The sequence below is a fragment of the Calonectris borealis genome, chromosome 1 (genome assembly GCF_964195595.1).
Source record: "Calonectris borealis chromosome 1, bCalBor7.hap1.2, whole genome shotgun sequence".
In the NCBI taxonomy this organism is placed as follows: domain Eukaryota; kingdom Metazoa; phylum Chordata; class Aves; order Procellariiformes; family Procellariidae; genus Calonectris; species Calonectris borealis.
Genome location: NC_134312.1, coordinates 84703963 through 84721343, shown reverse-complemented (window position 1 = coordinate 84721343; position 17381 = coordinate 84703963). Strand labels below are relative to the sequence as shown.

The 17381-nt window shown below is 48.7% G+C and overlaps 1 protein-coding gene across 1 annotated transcript; it reads right to left on the bottom strand.

The window, feature by feature from the left end:
- Positions 1-3827: 3827 nt before the first annotated feature.
- MFAP5 (microfibril associated protein 5) lies at positions 3828-13742 on the bottom strand. Its single transcript, XM_075163469.1, has 9 exons — positions 13525-13742; positions 13064-13126; positions 10273-10320; positions 9094-9129; positions 7409-7444; positions 6579-6614; positions 5800-5887; positions 5282-5355; positions 3828-4696 (listed from the first exon to the last, which is right to left on the bottom strand). Exons 2-9 carry the CDS (start codon positions 13122-13124, stop codon positions 4575-4577), a joined length of 501 nt encoding a protein of 166 aa, XP_075019570.1. The 5' UTR covers positions 13125-13126; positions 13525-13742; the 3' UTR covers positions 3828-4574.
- Between the last annotated feature and the right edge of the window lie 3639 nt (positions 13743-17381).

Genomic DNA, 17381 nt, shown 5'->3' with positions numbered 1-17381 from the left:
TTTTGGTTTCAACCCAGCTACTCTTTATGTAATAGAGGTGCTCTTTTTGGATGGGTTGCAAGCACCGCTCCCCCCTGTGAAGGACAAGCCCACACCCCAGCCAGCAGTATGCTCTTGAGGGATCCCTCCAAGCTGAGAGGCCTGATGACAACACGTTTTGTTCGTGCTGCAGGTTCTTGTGGACAAGATCCAGGCAACATGGAGCTCCCAGGTGACATGGCAGCTGCTTCCAACGGCCTTCCCGTGCTTTCCCGCAGGACTCCCCTTCCTCCTCGCCTTGTTTCTGCAACCAGGGCCACCACCTCACGGCATGCAGTTGCTGTTCCCACAGTGCACAAGTTGACCTGAGGTGCCATTCTCCCCTCCCTGCTCTGACTGGCAGGTCCTTCCCTTCAGAAAATCCCGATCTTGGCAGCTGAGGGAGCCACAGCACGTGAGAATCAGGGGGCAAGAGAAAAGGGGAGCCGGCATGGGCCAAGCACCACCCACAGCCCCACTTGGCAATGCCATGTGTCACCTCATCGAGGACCCTTCCTCCCTCCCCACTTCAGCCCCACTGTCCTCCTCACCGTGTTTCTTGCTCCGAGATGAACATGTGAAGAGAGAAGAAAGATAAGAGATGAGGAAAACAGAGAACAAAGAGGAGAAGGAGAGACGGGAAGGTGGAACATCCCTTGCTTTCCAGGTGCAGCGGAAACCCTCGGTGTGGCCAGCTCCCCTGCGGGGACTCCAGCTTCAAACTGGAGACCAGGCATCAGAGCACTGGCCTTGAAACAGCAGCCTTCAAACTGGCAACACTGATGGGTTCTCAGGAGCCGTGACAGCGAAATGAGCAAGAACAACCATTGTGTGGGAAGCGACTGCAGGCCATCTAACTCCCGCTCCAGGTCAGAAGAGATTATGAAAATCGGCCACAAACTCTAGATCATGCTTCTAAAATGGGACTCTGGCAGCTTGCTTTGTGGCTAGTCCAACTTCATGAGAAACAGACCTAGCTGGAGCTATATTTAAAACCATTTCCCCAGCTTACAAGAGAAGGCAATGTCCAGAGACCAGCAACGCAGCACCATGACAATTCGGGCTGGAATGGCAGGGGAGGTAAATCCGTGTGTGGGATAACTGCTAATGAAGATGGGGAAGCCTGTCTGTGGACTCCAGTACTGTAAGGAAAGGGAAGAATAAACCGAATTACAAAAAGTCGACGGCGTATGTTGTGCTCTGCTCACACAGCTGGTGGAACGTGCCGATAGAGGGGCACTGCAAAGGCCAAGAGCTCATGAGTCAGAGCAGGGTCAGGCCCGTGTAGACGGGAGCAACATTTACAGTCACGCGGGCTGAGGCTGTTTTCATTATAAGTCTGAGGTAGGGACACGCAGCGTTAGCCGGGAAGGAGCATTGATTCTAGGGGGTAGTGTTGTGCAATAACCTGCATTGTGTGGTTTAGTCCTGAAGAACTATGGGACACTGTCAGAGGCAGTTTAATGGGTAATTTGGGCCACAGCCACTTTTGTTCTAGAAATACCATCTAAATGCAGACTTGACTGCTTGCACATGAAGACACTGCTTAAGGTCGCCCATGCTCTGAGTGCTCCATCTTTTCAACCAAAATATGATGTACAGCCAGTGCCTGATGAATCTATGCAAAAGTCAGAAATTCAATGAAAGAGAAATTTTCCTAATCCTTTTGACCTAGATGTGTAATTTTTAATGTAGTCTTTCAGTTATTCCCATTACTGAGTTAAATGGCTCTAGGGAACAAATTCTTCTTTGCTTATGAGATGATTTATCACAGCTCTTCTCTAATTTCAGCCATCTTACCATTTTACTTGGAGATGGCAATTCTCCACCAGGAGGTCATGGCACCTGCACAGTGAGAAGATGTGTTCTCAGCACAAATCTCATGGCCTGGGAGGAGTTATCCCTGTGCTCAGCAGCTATCAACTGTCAGGAAAATCTAGCACAGCTATCCATGGAAAAAAAATGCTGAAGATAATTTTCTGTATCTCTCTCAAAAAAATGATGACCTCCCCAGGAAGCCCTGTGATTCACAAGTGAAGGGACGGTGGCAGCGGAGGACTGGGCTAGCAGGGAGTAAAGAGGTCCAAATGACAGATTTGGGCTGGAGTCAAGTCTGCTCACAAATCTGGAAAAAATACAGCTAGAGACAAATAAACCCAAACACATGAGAATTGCCAAGAATAACAGGAAATAAATTTTCTTTTAATATTTTTGTGTGCATTATATGGACTCTAGCATTAAAACAGTGTTCTCCTGGAGAGGAGCACCTCTTCCTGTCCCTGCAGAAAGCAAGCAACAGAAAGGCTTCTAACCATTCCCCAAACTGTATGAATGTTAAATTTCTATATACTGTACAGTAGCTATGTTATACAGTTATATATCTATATCAGCTTACATTCAACTCTAAATACAGAGCAGAGACTTGGCCTAGTCCAATTTCCAAGAGCTCCCTCTAACACCTCATCTCCATCCTACCTTCCTCCACACAGGCAAATTCCACAGGCGTCCCAGCATAGAAGACGGCGGCTGCCAGTGGCTTGAATGTCTTTGAGATCAAGCTCTCAGTGCCCTCCTCTCTACAGAAACGTGCACACTCTCAGTACAGAGAAATTCCTCCTCCATCCCTAGTCTCATGAGCCTCCAGTACTCGAGAGGAGCATCATCCTCTGTGCAGGGGTGCGATGCCCCTATAGATAGGATGAAATTCTAGTCACCGCATAACTTCAAATTCTTTCTCCCATATACTGGATTAATATAGAGAGATTTAGCCCATCTATGGCCAATTTTGTCCTTATATGGAACAAATCTGTGTCTGCACAGGGAGTCTTCCCCTACACAGAGGATGTAACCAGCTTCTTGCTGCATACAGCAGAAATCTGCCATTGTTTTGCTCTTTTTTTTGGAGACATCTGCAAACGACAGCAAACTGTCCCCTATATTGTGTGACCCTGGCTCTGTGCAGCAGACCAGTGCTCCCGCAAGGCTGAACGGTACTCAGTTCAGCAGCAGAGCATATGATGTGAGAGGGGTGAATGCCTACTCTAGCAAACTGGCATTCTGTTAGTTGGGAACAACGCCTAGAGGTCCTAGAGAAAGGGTCTTGCTGGTGTTAAGCTGCGGTGAGCTAAGCTGTTCAGCTCCGGTGCCCCACAGAATCATGCCACTAAGAGTCACATAGAGTGATTAATACACTTCAGACAGCTCTTCCCCACTTACCCTACCCAGTCGCATAGTGAAAACTGCCCATATACCTGGCAATGTCCTCCATGTATCTGGAAAACAAAGTTCTCGAGCAGACCACAGACATCCAGTGCTACCAGAGGGAATTCTTTTCCCCAGGTTGGCCTGCCTCTATAAGCGCTTATACCTGCAGATATGTTTACCTCCCCACCAGCACCTGGCTCTGTGCAGGTCAGCACAGCCAGAGAACCTGCAGGAAAACCCAGGGATCCCAGATAACGATTCTTCTCCCGCATCCCATTCCAATTTGTGACTCCTTTCTGCTTTGTGCAGGAGCTCCCAGGACAGGAGGTAGGAACTCAAGTAGAGATACTGAAAGCAGGCTCAGCAGCTGGAGAGTGTGGAGGTAGCCAGACCAAGACAAGTCACCAGGACAAGCTAATTCATTGCAAGTTCTCAGTACTGTGAGAACACACAGGTTCCTCGTGGGCTCTCTTGGGCTTAGAAGCAGAGGCAGCCATACTTACTGCTCCCTGGAACTTGCCTGGAATGGGCATCAAGAGATTTCTTCAATGGGAAGGGAGGGACAGAATGGGGGAGAGGAGAGGAGGGAAAGGAAGAGGCAGCACTCTGTTCCAACATAATCTTCTTGAGAAAAATATAATGCCATACTAAATCCAGAATTCTTCCTTTTGGTAGCAGTTGTGTGTGAGGGAGGCAATGGGCTTGAGACAAAGAACTTCCCAGAGGTAGTTATAAATGATCTGCTGCCATACAGGGACAATGAGGTTTGCATTGGGTTGAGGACAGCTCATCTCCCAGTTCTGTCACTTCTCTGAGGCCAGCAGACACAGGAGGACGCTGTGCTATCACACAGCAAACTCAGTGGCTCAGGAGGACTGGAGAGGCCCAGGCTGACTAACCATATCCGAACTCACACTGATGCCATGCCAGAAACCTAGGCCAGGAGTCCTAGGGCATAAGACGCAGCTTAGGGCATCTGTACCGTTGGAGAGGACTACGTCCTGTCCCCATGTCTGTCTCTCTGCAGGGGCAAAGCAAGAGAAGATGCAGCACATTTATAAGGACCTCTGGGAAATGAGCAGTTCGTGGCCTGCCAAACAGAGTTGGAGAGAAAAGAGGGGAGCATCCCACATCCTCAGCAACAGATTTAGAAGATGACAACAGCCACCATGACAGACTAGCAGAGAGGGGACTCTGTGTACTGCAGCACCTGAAGAAGAGGATGTGGGGGAAGGCAGAGAAGCAAGGAAATGGTGGGGAAATCACAAACGAGAAGGACTTGTCTTGGGTTGTAGGTAGTAGATGATGATTTCTCTTCTCTCCCTTCCTTTTTCTCTCCTACTGTTGGTAGCTCACAGAGCATCAGGCCTGCTGCGCTGCTGCTCCAGGAGTTGTCTGCAAGGGAGATGCGGGGGTTGCCCAGATCGGCGGAGACGTCGAGAAGGAAGGCCAGCCAGCTGGCGACAGATCTCATCTGAAGACATAGCAGACACACACAGGTTGACAGATAATCAAAGCTTCCTTCAAATTCTTCACCACCAGAATAGTTAGAGGTACATCCTTCACTGCATCTACAGAAATTGTTGGAACTGCTGAATCCTCATAGACATGAGGCAAGTGAACAAGTCCTTAGGCTTTTATTCATTTCCTTCTTGCTTTATTCATGTACAATACATATTAAAATCACTTGTATTTTGCTGCAACAAAAACTGCGTTAAGAAATCTAGACTGGATCCTGTTTTTATTCATGAATAGAAATACTGAGAGTTACTCTTTAACCTCAAAGGAATGCAACTTTGAGTAAGGGTGTGTCTGGGGCTAGCAGAGTGTGATCAAGATCGAGGAAGGCAGATCTCTCATTCTTCTTGGTAGTACGATATCTGCCTCCCAGTGTTTTTCATGGTGCGTACTGGATGCAAGGCTGCATTGCATTAGAGCTCCCCCAAACCAAGTCCAAGGAAACTACCACATATGGATTGGGGTTGGGTAATTGGTTAGCTTGGAGACTCTATCAAATGGCTGCAGCTATTCTTCTAGGCTAGCTTGTGCTATCACTCACCTTGCATGACCTCATTCTCCTTGCAGACAATGCGAGAGCACACCTCCTTGTTTATTATGTACATGCGACGCACGCTGAGGGATCACCAGGAACATGCCAAGGACAGGAGCGAAAGGCACAGGGACCCAAAGAAACAAAAAAAGGATACAGGCAATAAACATGTATATTCACTGATGAGGAGGCAAATTCTAATTTTTTAGGATTAGTTAGTCTAGAATAAGGCTGTTGTCAATAGGAAAGTAATCTTTGTCAAGACTTCATGAAATGGCCAAATATCTTAAATACAGATTACAGTATAGCTCCTTAGTGCTGCACAGGTAATAGTTATTAATTAATTAATAGTTATTAATGAATAGCTATTAATTAATCACACTAAAAGGACACACTGAGGATAGGATTAATCTCACCAACTGGTTCCCTGAGGGAACCTCTAGTCTTCACAGGAAACAATTGCTGAACTGGACATGCTGTTTCTGGAGAGTTTCTAGGGTTTTTCTTAGGGACTGCTGGTTTCTTACCTTGTAACACAGAGGTAGCTGATACACTGCTTTACTGGTTTGTGAACAGAATACAGGCGTGTGCAAGGGAACTTTTCTTCACGACAATCTGGGAACACACACACATACACACAGAGGTGCAATCCGGTGCATCATTGGCAGGTGCACACATATAACTTAATCACTAGGTACTGTCCTCCAGGCTTCTAGGGAAGGCCCCTAGCCTCTATTTTCCACTCTCCTCTGAGAGAAGAGGAAATTTCTGATCCCCTTGCCTCATAAGACAAAAGTAAGGGAAAGCTGAGTGAAATGCAAAACAAGCCCACTGGGAATCCTCAATACAGAAGGCACATGCTGTAAAGGGGACAGACACAAATAAACAAAATGTAAATTGTAGTTGCATGTTTAAGACACATGTTTCTAATAGATCTGCAATCTCACACTTCAGGACACAAATCTAGTTTCTTTCTTTTCTGGACAATCAACCCCGTAGCTAACTATGATGGGTTTTCTTGCATTTCCTTCTGAAATGCCAGGTCTTGGCCACTGACAATGACAGAATATTGACCTAGCGTATCTGGTCTGGTGATCTGCCGGTTCCTCCCCTCTCGGACATGCCACCCAGGGGAAGACTTCATCTCCCACTACCGTCATTCTCCAGTACTTCTAACTCAAGGAACAGGGTAAAGGGAATTTCCGAGGAGACAAAGCTCAGTGCTCAGCCAGCACCTGCCTGGAGAGGTAACAGGGTGGGTGAAAGCGGGTCTGGGAGGGGGTGCAGGCAGCAAACTTAAACATACCTGACGAAGCTGTCGTAGTTTCGCTGTCAGACTGAACTGGAAGACAGAGGGTAGCAAAGTTAGTGTGATTTACCATTATTCCTTCCTAGACATCAGCTTCCTAGACATCAAGTAACAGGAAAGCTCTTTCAAGAGCCCTCCATTGTAACTTTTAATGTGGAAAAAGTTTTCATTGTTACTGACATGAAACCATAAGAGAAGGTACAAATCCAGTATGAATCTAGTGCCAGCTACCCAGCCAACAATGCTAAAAATCTGTCCCAGCTTTACCAAAAAGCATTACCACTACTGTTCAAAATGACACTGTAAGGGCATCTTGACTTATAATTCAAAAGGTCAAGTAGACGTATTTAGTTGCTGTAATTGCCGTCCATCTAGGCAAGCAGCGAAGGAGCCTCTGACTGCCTCTTACTAAGGAACAGTGACTCCTTTAAGAAACAGCATTCCCAGACCGCTGGTTCTTTAATGTCCATGACAAGGGGTCAAAAGGAGGTTGGTTTGTTGTTCCCTCTGATAAAGCAGCCCACCTGCAGTAAATCGGTACATTTTATTATTTACCCAGTGACAAATTGGAAAGGAACTCGGAGGACTGACTGCCAGGCTCAAGTTTTCATCAACAGTTATAGAGGACTTCCACTTCTCCTGTTCACGTGCCACAGTGTCAGCCAGAAGCACAGACAAAACAGATGGGCATAGAGAGGAGTCTTTTGGGCATCTGGGCTATGGTTAGGGGCAGTCAGAGAAGGCAGGATTCTGGGTGTGCAAGGGACTGGGCAAGGAGAGGGAAGGGGGGTCCACAACATTTGGCTGTGAAATGAGAATAAACTCACCAGGACTAAGAAGCACAGGTGGTGTGACAGCTGCAGCTGGAAAAAGAGAAGATGTTCTGAAAGATCTTAATTTGAGCTTTCAGCCTTTTTCCCCCTCCCACAGTTCTACCGATGGCTCCCCACTCCTGACCAGTAGCCATCCCACATCTGGTTCATAGACAACGCTATGTGATGTTGTTATCTGACTTGTCAGAGTAACTGCAGGCTTTCCCTGCGAATATGCCGGGTGTCCTAGAGCTGATGGGATGCTGTAGAGCAGAGATGGGTCCCATGGCACATCCTTTCTGAAGAGTTTCTTCTTGATCCCTCAACAATAAGCATTTGAAGCCAAAGTCTGCTGTAAAGGCTTCACATTTAGTCTTTTCAGGTTTAGATGTAGGTTAGCCACCGCCAGTTTGGTCTGGACACCAAGTCTTATCTACCCTCCTACAGACTGTCAGGTCTCACACACTGAACACGAGACTGACACAGGTTGCTTTCACCTCCCATCCCCACCAGGAAGATCATACACCTTGCATATACGATATTGGGCTTCCACTTTTCTCCTCCAGTGTTGTCCCATGATAGCTGGTCAGCTTGACTCACAATACTCCAGCCAGCTGATGAGCAGAGTCACATGGCAGAGGAGAGACCATGGAACTGCTGTCCTGGAGAACAGGACACCACTCTCAGATGAGCTCTCCTGCACAGCACACTTCCCAGCAACAGCCAAGCGCTGCTGCCTCTCCTTTGTCTTTTGAACCGTATCGTCGACCAGATGTGTTCTCCCTCTCCCTGCCCTGCCTGGTCCCCCCCACCTCAGAGGGATGTGTTTGAGAGACTGCCCCAGCAGAGAGAGAAACCATCGCCGAGGCCAGGGGTGCTGGATTTGAAACAGGACTCATATGGAAAAAGTGGGGAGGCTCCCTCTTGAGCCTCTGGCTTCCTCCTCCATTCCCCATTGTGAGTCGGCAGGATTAGCCTGTGTTGTAAATGCCTACACTCCCATCAGCTCTGTGCCCTTCCCCCGGGGCTACCTCCACAGCAACGTTTGGCTCTCTAAGGAGGCACATAGCATGCTACAAGTGCTCATCTTCAAGTGTCCTCCATCCACCCTATCTTTTGTATACATTTTGCTGCCCCCCAGTGACATAGCTGCAGGCACGGCAGGGAAGACGGTACTAAAAGACGAATATTTCCACCTCCCCATCCCACCACTGTTCAGAGTTTCCTTTATTACCATCTTTCAGGTTTTTTGCCACCTCTGTCTCCTGAGCACTCAAGCATGGCCGCTAGCTGTCAGCAGACACAGACACAACCGTGTCCCAGTGCTGCCCAGTTAACTGGTGAACCTGACCAATTTCTCTCCCTCATCATTTACTCTCTTCCTTCCTGCAACCTTCTCTGGAAGCCCAGGCTGCGTGAGCTTCGGGTTTCATGGCTTCCTGCAGTGCAAACAGCTTTGGAGAGCCCTGGTGAGATTGGCATTTCCTTGGAGAACAGGCCATTAACCCACCCCAAAATTCATCTCCCTGCACAGAGCACAGAAAGGACTCCCAGATAGCCGTAAACACTGGAAGAGCACTGCTGGATGTCAAAAATGGAGGAGTTTCTGAGCATAATGGGTAATTTCTGGGGCTATGTAGGCCAGAGTAAAGGTGAAAAGGGGAGAGGGAGCCTGAAGTTGCCAAGAGATAGGAGCTTACCAGAGGTGCTGATAAGAGAGTCGGTGCTAACTTCACCTGGAAAAAAGAGAATGTCCTTGAGAGAGCTTGTCTTTACTTTGTGGTGCCTTACATAGCTAGCTTGAATTACCTTGGCTGCCATGGTAGGCTCATGAGACAGTGGGATCCAATCCAGTAAATACATAAACAAACACAGTACCCCCATCCCACCCGCATCTGCCCCCCTTTTCAGTGACTGGATTTCTTAGTGCACATGTTGCATCAACCCTTACTGAACTCTGGATTCCTATTCTGACTTCTCAAATATGGCCACTGTGGGCATCTCGATGGAAAAGAAAGAGGTCTGAAATGAAGGTGCTGATAGCTCCCGCAGCAGTAGGACAGACAGCTGAGGCACCCACTGCAGAGGAGGAGGGAGGCAACTCCAGAACCTAGCCTTGACTGCAGAAATTCATCAGCAGATGGGTTTCTTTAAAAGGCAAATGATGGCAGAGCTGGGATAGGTGTGATGGAGGGATAAAGTGTGAAGGAAAGGGAAGCCTGGTGGTTACATTTTAGCCTGGCTTCTGAATAGTTTTCTGGGAAGCCCCAGGTATTGCACATGACAGGAGCATAGCTGGGAGATGTCTGATGGCTTAGCCAGGGGCTTCTGTTTGAAGAAAAGGCCCTTGTGGTTCTTCTGGGTGCTGAAGTATGATGCAAACATATGTTTAACTTATCATGCCACAGAAATGGAAAAAGGTCCAGAGGGATAAAGCAATTCACCCCCAACAACACAGCCAGTATGAAGACCAGTCAATATCCTTTCTCAGTGGCCTCACTTGCTAAAGCACCATGCCACTTGTGCACCCTTTTTCTTGGGATTTTCCCGAGCAGCAGTAGAGTTCCCCGAGCATCTCATGGCTGAAGAGTTATCAGCTCTCGTGGATCTCCCAGAACCCTTGACTGTGAACATAACTTCATGCGCTTCAGCTAAGCATTCAGGACCCCAACGCTAGTGAATTATTTGTAAAGAACACGCAACACTTAGCAGGTTGTCTTGGAGGTCTTCTTTAATCTTCACTGAAAGGCAAGCTCACAATGTCAGAGGCAAAGAAACAAAGAACAGCATTTGCAATTAAACAGGCTGTAACTACACAGGACAACTGGGTCACATGAGCAGTCTTTAGCACATAACATGCGTACTAATGTAATACTTACCAGTTGCACTTTCCAGTTCTTGCCCATTGACGATCCATGGAAACCAGTCTGCAAAAGAAGAGAGGGCAGTGAAAAAAGGACAGAGAGAGGGATTTCGACAGTCGGCAGGCTTTGTGAAATGTTTGTGAGATGCTTATCTGTCCAGGAGACACCACTGCCCTCTGCTGAAAGGAGAAATGCTCTCCCCTCTGCCTCAGCCTCCACTGCTGGCTGGGTTTGTTCTTTCAAGGCTTGTACATACAGCAGGTCCTGATCCTATCCCTGCTGCTTCCACCAGGGTTAAAGGGTAGGCACAGGGACAAGATAGTAAATACCTCCAGATCTGCTACTGGACTTTACATTTCTGAAACCCCATTTGATGCATTTTGAAAACAAACTGCACGTTGCCTCCCTGCTCGGGAGGTTAGTCAAAATCCCTATCTCCATTTTATAAAAGAGCAAACTGAGTCATGGAAATTATTTGCTTGGGGTCACAGATTAAGTCATTGGCACGGTAAGAAACAGATTGCAGTTCTTGTAGCTCCTTAGGCAAATAATTATCTGGTCCATCATCCTGCCTGACTATGGAGCACAGAGCATACTCAGCTCCTGAGCACACTGGAGAGGGAGAACGATGAAGGCTTGGCTGTGCGTGCTGTGTGGAAGAGGAGAAATTGAAACTGAGCTAGACTGTTCATTTGTCCAAATATAAAGGGTGAGAGAGCTGCTTCCTACAGCAGCCAGGAATAGGAAAATATTTCCTGCTAGCCACAGAGGAGGGAAATGTCTGCATAACTGGGGTGGGATGAAGGAAGGAGTTGGCAGGAAAAACCCAGTGATCTGGGGCACTGCAGGGATGTGTGCAGGACCAGCCCAAAAAACAGTACGCCCTGCTACGTCTTATGAACTCAGCCTTTAGCTTTCCGTTAATGGGAGCACTGCCTGAGTAAAAACTATCAGGTCTGGAGCTTTAGTATTAGTTCTTCCTCATTCCAAGAGCAGTTACTTGCAGGCTGCAGAGGGACTCTTGGGACCCCTATATAATCCCGCTCTGCAGCATTACAGGAGTCGCTGGACCCAGCTATTCCCTTCCCCACCCAGCTGCCAGCAAGGGCTCAGCTGCTGGTGGCTGACCCAGGGAGAGCCAGACATCTATAATAACTTAAGTGCACAACGTAGTGCTGCCCAAAACTTCCCCTGTTCTGGCTAATCTCTTAATGGTAACAAGTAGAGGAGAAAAATTATATTGAATGCTTTCTTAATTGTTTCTGATACAAAAGGAAGGACACAAATTCTGAAACCACTGCAGGGGCCAGCAGTGCCAGATTTAAAACAGGAGTCATATGGAAAAAGGCTCCCCTCTGTTTTTCTAACATTGAAAAGTCAGCTCTTACTAGCTTTTTTTTTTCCCCCTCCATAGGAGATGATAACTAGAAAACTAATTTAGAAGATAATTCTAAAACAACAGGACAGAAGTGAAGTGAAACCCCTGTATATGAGGAGAGGAGACAAAAGAAGGGACTTTCTTATCAGATTTTCAATCACTTCAATTTATATTTGCTATGGTACCCAGTTCATATGCTTTATAAATGATTGGACTTTACTGTCCAAGTTGCAATAAATTCCTCTTTGAGATCTGAGAAAACCGCAACCCTAATTCACCGAATCTGTAGCTCACCCAAAAACAAAAGAGACAATGAGAAACCAGCTAGTGACTCCTGTTGTTTTCCAAGTTAAAACAAAAAAACGCAGAAATGCTAGAACAAAATACACAAAAGTAAGAAATATTTCTTTCAGGCTTCCTTCATGCATCATAAAAACCACAGCCTTTTTTTTCTGCCTCTAACTTCGTAGGCCACCAACAAGCTCATCTCTTGGATGCCTCACCTCCCTGCTTCACAGTCACAAACATGACATCCTCTACTGTGCACCTTTACAGGAAAAAGTGCTATTGGGAGGAGAATCAGGCTTCAGCATGAGGGGAGGACCGAGGAAAGTAGACTGGAATGACCTAACTTGAATGTGATAGGTGCAGTCATCTGTCTCCTACATACAGTCTTTCCCGGGCAAAGCTTTTTCCATTCACTGGAATTAATCTTCTTTTGCTGAGTCTTCCAACTATAATGTCTGATGCTGCCCTCTTGTTTTGTTCTTTTTGTGTTGGTATTTTTTTTAAACAAATTTGATCCCACCTGAATTTTTGCCAAAGTAACTCCAAGCAAACAAAGAAGTGGAGCAACAAAACAGAACAACAACAACCTCAACGAAAGCAGAGAGTGGTTTGAACTATGGAGGCTAGGTTTCCCAAAACAGCCATACAAAAAGCTACAAAACCTCCCGGCAGCCGAGTGGCCTGGAATGGGGCCATTCCAGCAGGAACCGCTAGTGACAGCAAATGTTTCACAGCTGTGACAGAACAAGTTCTGTGGAGCACTGGGAAATGCTCTGCAGATGATGCAAACACAGGTGGTACAGCAGTCTAAGTAAGCACAAAGCACAGCTAACCCTCTTTCTCAACTCGACCTGGCTGTTTTGCTTACCCAAACATCCCTGCAGTGGGGGCTGTGGACCCCTGTCTCTTGCGACTCCCAGTACTTACTGGAGAGTGGACACATATGGGAACCAGTCCCCAGTTCCTAAATTTTTCCTTACAACCCTATATCCACCTTGCCTTTCCTGTTTGGTCCTTCCCCCTTCACCGTCCATCTACATGTCTCTGTCTTTCTCCTCAGGTCATTGCACATTAGCCTGTGTAGGAAACTCCGCGGGGCCGGGGTGGAGAAGAAATCCTCCCCCTGGCAGAAGGACTCACCAGCTGGGGACAAGGAGAGTGCTAAGAGACACAACAGTATACAGGCTCCAGAGGTCTTCATCCCTGTAGAGTGGAGGAGAGAGGACTCAGAGGAAAGCTAAGGCAGGAACAGAGATACCCTCCCCTACCGCACAGAAACTCGTTGCTTTCTGCCTCCGTTTCCCTCTCAAAACAATTTGGTCTTCCCAGCCTCCCTCCCACCTCTCTCTCTCCTAATCTGGACAGTTTTCCAGGTGTTTCTGAAACATTTTGGACTGAACACATAACTCCATCTGCTTTCTTTCTCTGTCCACCTCCTTTCTCCAGTCTCTCTCTCTTTTCTCATCCAGTTGGCTAAGCCCCCCTCCACGCACCTCCAGCATGCAAAGAAAAGTTTCCCCTTGTTATCTCCCTCCACTCTCTTCTACTTTTAAATTATCTTGAGGAGCACTGAGAGAAGAGATAGGGTCCCCATCACTTACTGCAGCCCTCGGTCTCCACTCCCTTCAGCAGCAGACGCTCCGTCTCTCCCCTTTAGCGATCCCCCCCACTTTGGCTATTGGGTAAATCACATGCAGCCACACCCAGAACACGTTCTACTTTTGGTTGTCTTCAAAATACGATTTTTTGGGGGAAAAAAAAAAAAGAAAGAAAGAAAAAGGAGAAGCCAGCGAGATGATGGGACGTGGTGTCATCATGCATCTGGAATGAGGGGGGGGAGCGAGGAGCAGCAGCCCACACCCTCATTCCAGAGTTTATTATCCTCCGAAGGGAGCCCGCTCCTCCCATTCCCCCCGGATGGCCCAGCACCAGGGACGGATTCTTGCGTCTACGTTACACGTTCGTGTCCCGTTTCGCTTCACCCTCCTACGCAGCCCCTCTCCTCCTCCTTGCGCCGCCACATCTAGCCGCGTTCCCCCCCGGCGCCTGCCTCTTCCCACCCCGGCCCTCTGCTCCTCTTTCCTGACCCGTTTCCCGCCTGCCTCTCGCACACGGACGCCGCGGAGCCCGCATCCCTCTTTGCCTAAAGGACACGCTCGGCTCGCCACGGTGCCGGGACGGACCCTCGCCTCCCCCCGGTACTCCCGCGGACTGCCACGCTCCGGGCACACGGCCCACCCGGCACGCCCTGCAAGGCGATGCTCCTCCAGCCGCCACGACTGCGGGGGTCTCTCCGCGCCGGGCGTGGCGCTCCGGACGGGCGGGGGTGCGGGCGGCCTGGCCTGCGGCAGGAGGCGAGCGCGGGCAGCGGCAGCGGGCAGCGGCACCGGGGAGGGCCGGAGCGGGGCGGGGGAGGGGGGGGGAGCGGGCACCGGCGCCCCGCCGGCCGCGGGCAGATGGCGGGCTGGCAGGCAGCCAATCGGCTGGCAGCAACAGTGATGACATCACCCCGCGGCCCCGCGCCGGGGCGGGGAGGGGGGCCCGGCGCCTCCCGGCGGGACGGGGACGGGGACGGGGACGGGGACGGGGACGGGGACGGGGCTGGGGCTGGGGACGGGGCTTCCCCCAGGGCCGGGCTCATGTGCGGGGGGGGAGACGGGGAACAGGCACCGCGGCACGGGGTCCGTTCTGCAACGCCGTTGCCGTTCTGGTCAGTCTGAGAAAGCTGGGGAATAAGGAAAACGTGTGCAAAAAAAGAAAAAAAAAAAAGTAGGGAAATGGGAGAGACATAAACTGAGAAAGGAAGAGGAAGAATGAGATCTGACCCCTTGCTTATGAATCAGCCCACTGGAAAAGCCACTCTCCCCTAACCCTTCCTCCAACAGCCCCAGGATCTCCTGTGTCCTGTTGCTTTCTCGGAGACTTCTTTTCCCTTTGCTGCTCCTGGAATTACTTCTCTGGGTCTGAGGAGGCACTGGCTGGACGGTGCCCCTTGTATGAGCTTCAAGACAATCTCAGTCCTGAAGCCAAGGAGAAAGCTAGGAAATGACCCGAGCTCCCTCCCTCATAGAGCAATGAAAGACAGAAATCTTGTAGGGGAAAGCTGTGTCCCCTAAGGCTTATACAGGTAGCTAGGTAACCCTTGTTTGTTCTCAACAAATTGCAGACTAGGAATAAAACCCGATAATGCCTTGTAGGCAGTTACTAAGGAAATCCTCACTATGTTTTGCTGCCATGATAGACCCCCAAGAGTGTTACCCGCACGCGACATAACTGAAGCCACCCCCTTCCTACCTAACAGTGGCTGAGCATCGGTTGTGGCAGTGCTCAAGAAAAAAAGACAGAATGACTGCTTCTTCTTTTTTCTGGTCCTCCCAAGACTCGTGGGGGCAGCACCGGCGGTGGGTGGTACCTGAGGATGGGTAGAGGGGATGGGGAAAGCTAGGCATTTCCCTCCTCGCCAGGGCAGCCCTCACTGAAGCACCATCACTCTGTTTCACTGGAGCGAGGCACCACCATGCCTGTTTTCAGGGACTGGCTAAAGCTCAGTCCAGTGGGGAGGCTCAAAGGGTGATTAAACAACCAAAAGAAAGTGATGGAAGTTAAAACCACACCCCGGTTTGAGGAATCCTCTCAGATCCTTGGCTTTTTCTGGAAGTCCACACAGCAGTATGTTTGGGCTATACCTTTCCACAGAGCTTGGTTTGGGTTTTGTTTTCTTCTGTGCCTTTGTGTTGTCGTGCAAGCCTCTGTTACTGCTTCACTGGATAACTAAAGTATCTTGAAGACCTTGTGCATTCTGAACACATTTATTTGGAAACTTTCATTGATGCCGTATGTTTTGGTCTAGCAATGCGCTGATGTATCACCATCTCCCACAGAGTGCAGGGTTCACCTCTAGTCCTGGACAAGGTTTCTTCTGATTGCTTTTGAGCTTTAAATCCTTTTTTCAAACTGGAAGACTGTGTCCTCCTCCAGCTGCTCAGTGCGGGTAGGCCACTTGTGCTAGCAGCACCCCTCCATTTGGAGAGCTTGGTGCGGATGGGGGGGATGCTCTTGGTGATGGAATCGCTGGCTGGGAAGCAGTTCAGTATTTTACATACCAGACAAACCGCAGGGAAATAACTGGAGGCATCCTGCTGCTCTTGCTCGCTGTGGACACGGGAGGGAGCTGCAGCACACCAGCATGAGAAGCCCCATTTTTCCTCTTGCAGTCCAAGCACAATCTTTTAAGAGATGTGGCTCTGTGTCTGCAGGCCCTGGTCTGTTATGAAGGCTCTCCTCTTAGCTCTCCTGTTTGTCAGTGCACTGGATCCACAACTCTTTAACCGTTGTGCTTTTTGGGACGGAAAAGAATCTTGTTATTTTTTTCCCCATCCTTACCCCATGACATTGACAAAGATAGTTGGCCAGCCCTCATGGCAGGCAGATATGAATAATTAACATTGTTCTGCACCTTCGCTTCTCATTCACGTTGCTGTCTTCTGCTTTGCACGCAAGCGTCGTTCTCCAGCAGAGGGTAACTTAGGGACAGCTACAGCAGATGACTCAAGGTGAAGCACTCTTCCCTCTAAAAAGTCAGGTATCGGTGCCACAGTATGGTGTGAGGGAGAACTGTGCCGCAGTAAATAGCGTGGGTGACTCATAAAGCAAACACTTCCATACATATATTCCCTTAAGCTGCGCTGACCCCAGTGCCTTTACCCAAGATCAGAAGCAGTGACAGTGATTCAGCAAAAAGTTCTCTTCCTTCCAAGTTGGTACTGATCGCATTACGTTACCAGGGATGCTATAGCGATGGCAGCGTGGTATTTTGGATGAGATACAAAATCAGCCTTCCTAGAAATTAAAATCTCCTGGTGCATTTCACCCCAGAGATTACTGCATCTCAGCAGACAGGTAAGTGATCTTGGGGCATATTATTTGTAAAGGTCTTGGAGAGGCATTTAAATGCCAGCTGTTTTCTTTCCCTCTCTCTCTTTGTCTCCCTGGCCTTCACATATCCTCATGGTAACTGGGCCTTCAGTTACATCTGAGTCATGAGAAATTAATGAACTGCTGTAAGATGTTTGAATGTATCATTTCAATAATGCAGCACTACTAGCCATGTGAATTGGGGCTGAAATGAATTTTCTTGGGACTCACACTGCTGATGGGCTCCATTAATACCTGAGGTCTGACACTATCCTGCAGTTGTTCCGCTGGTGTTGCTGAGGTCCTCAGTGGGCAGGGACATGCGGTCAAGGCCTGCTCCATCTGTCCCCAGTTTTGGGAGGTTCACATCTGACTTTGTATCCAACCCATTAGAAGTGGGAACACTGCGAAGTGCAGGAGCCTGGACAAGATCCATCTCTTTTTGACTGATGGTCATGCTTTCTGTTGTCCAATCTACAAGAATAAGGAATTCTTCACCTCTTTATTTCCAAATCAACAAGGCAGTGCTTAGAGGGCAGGCAGT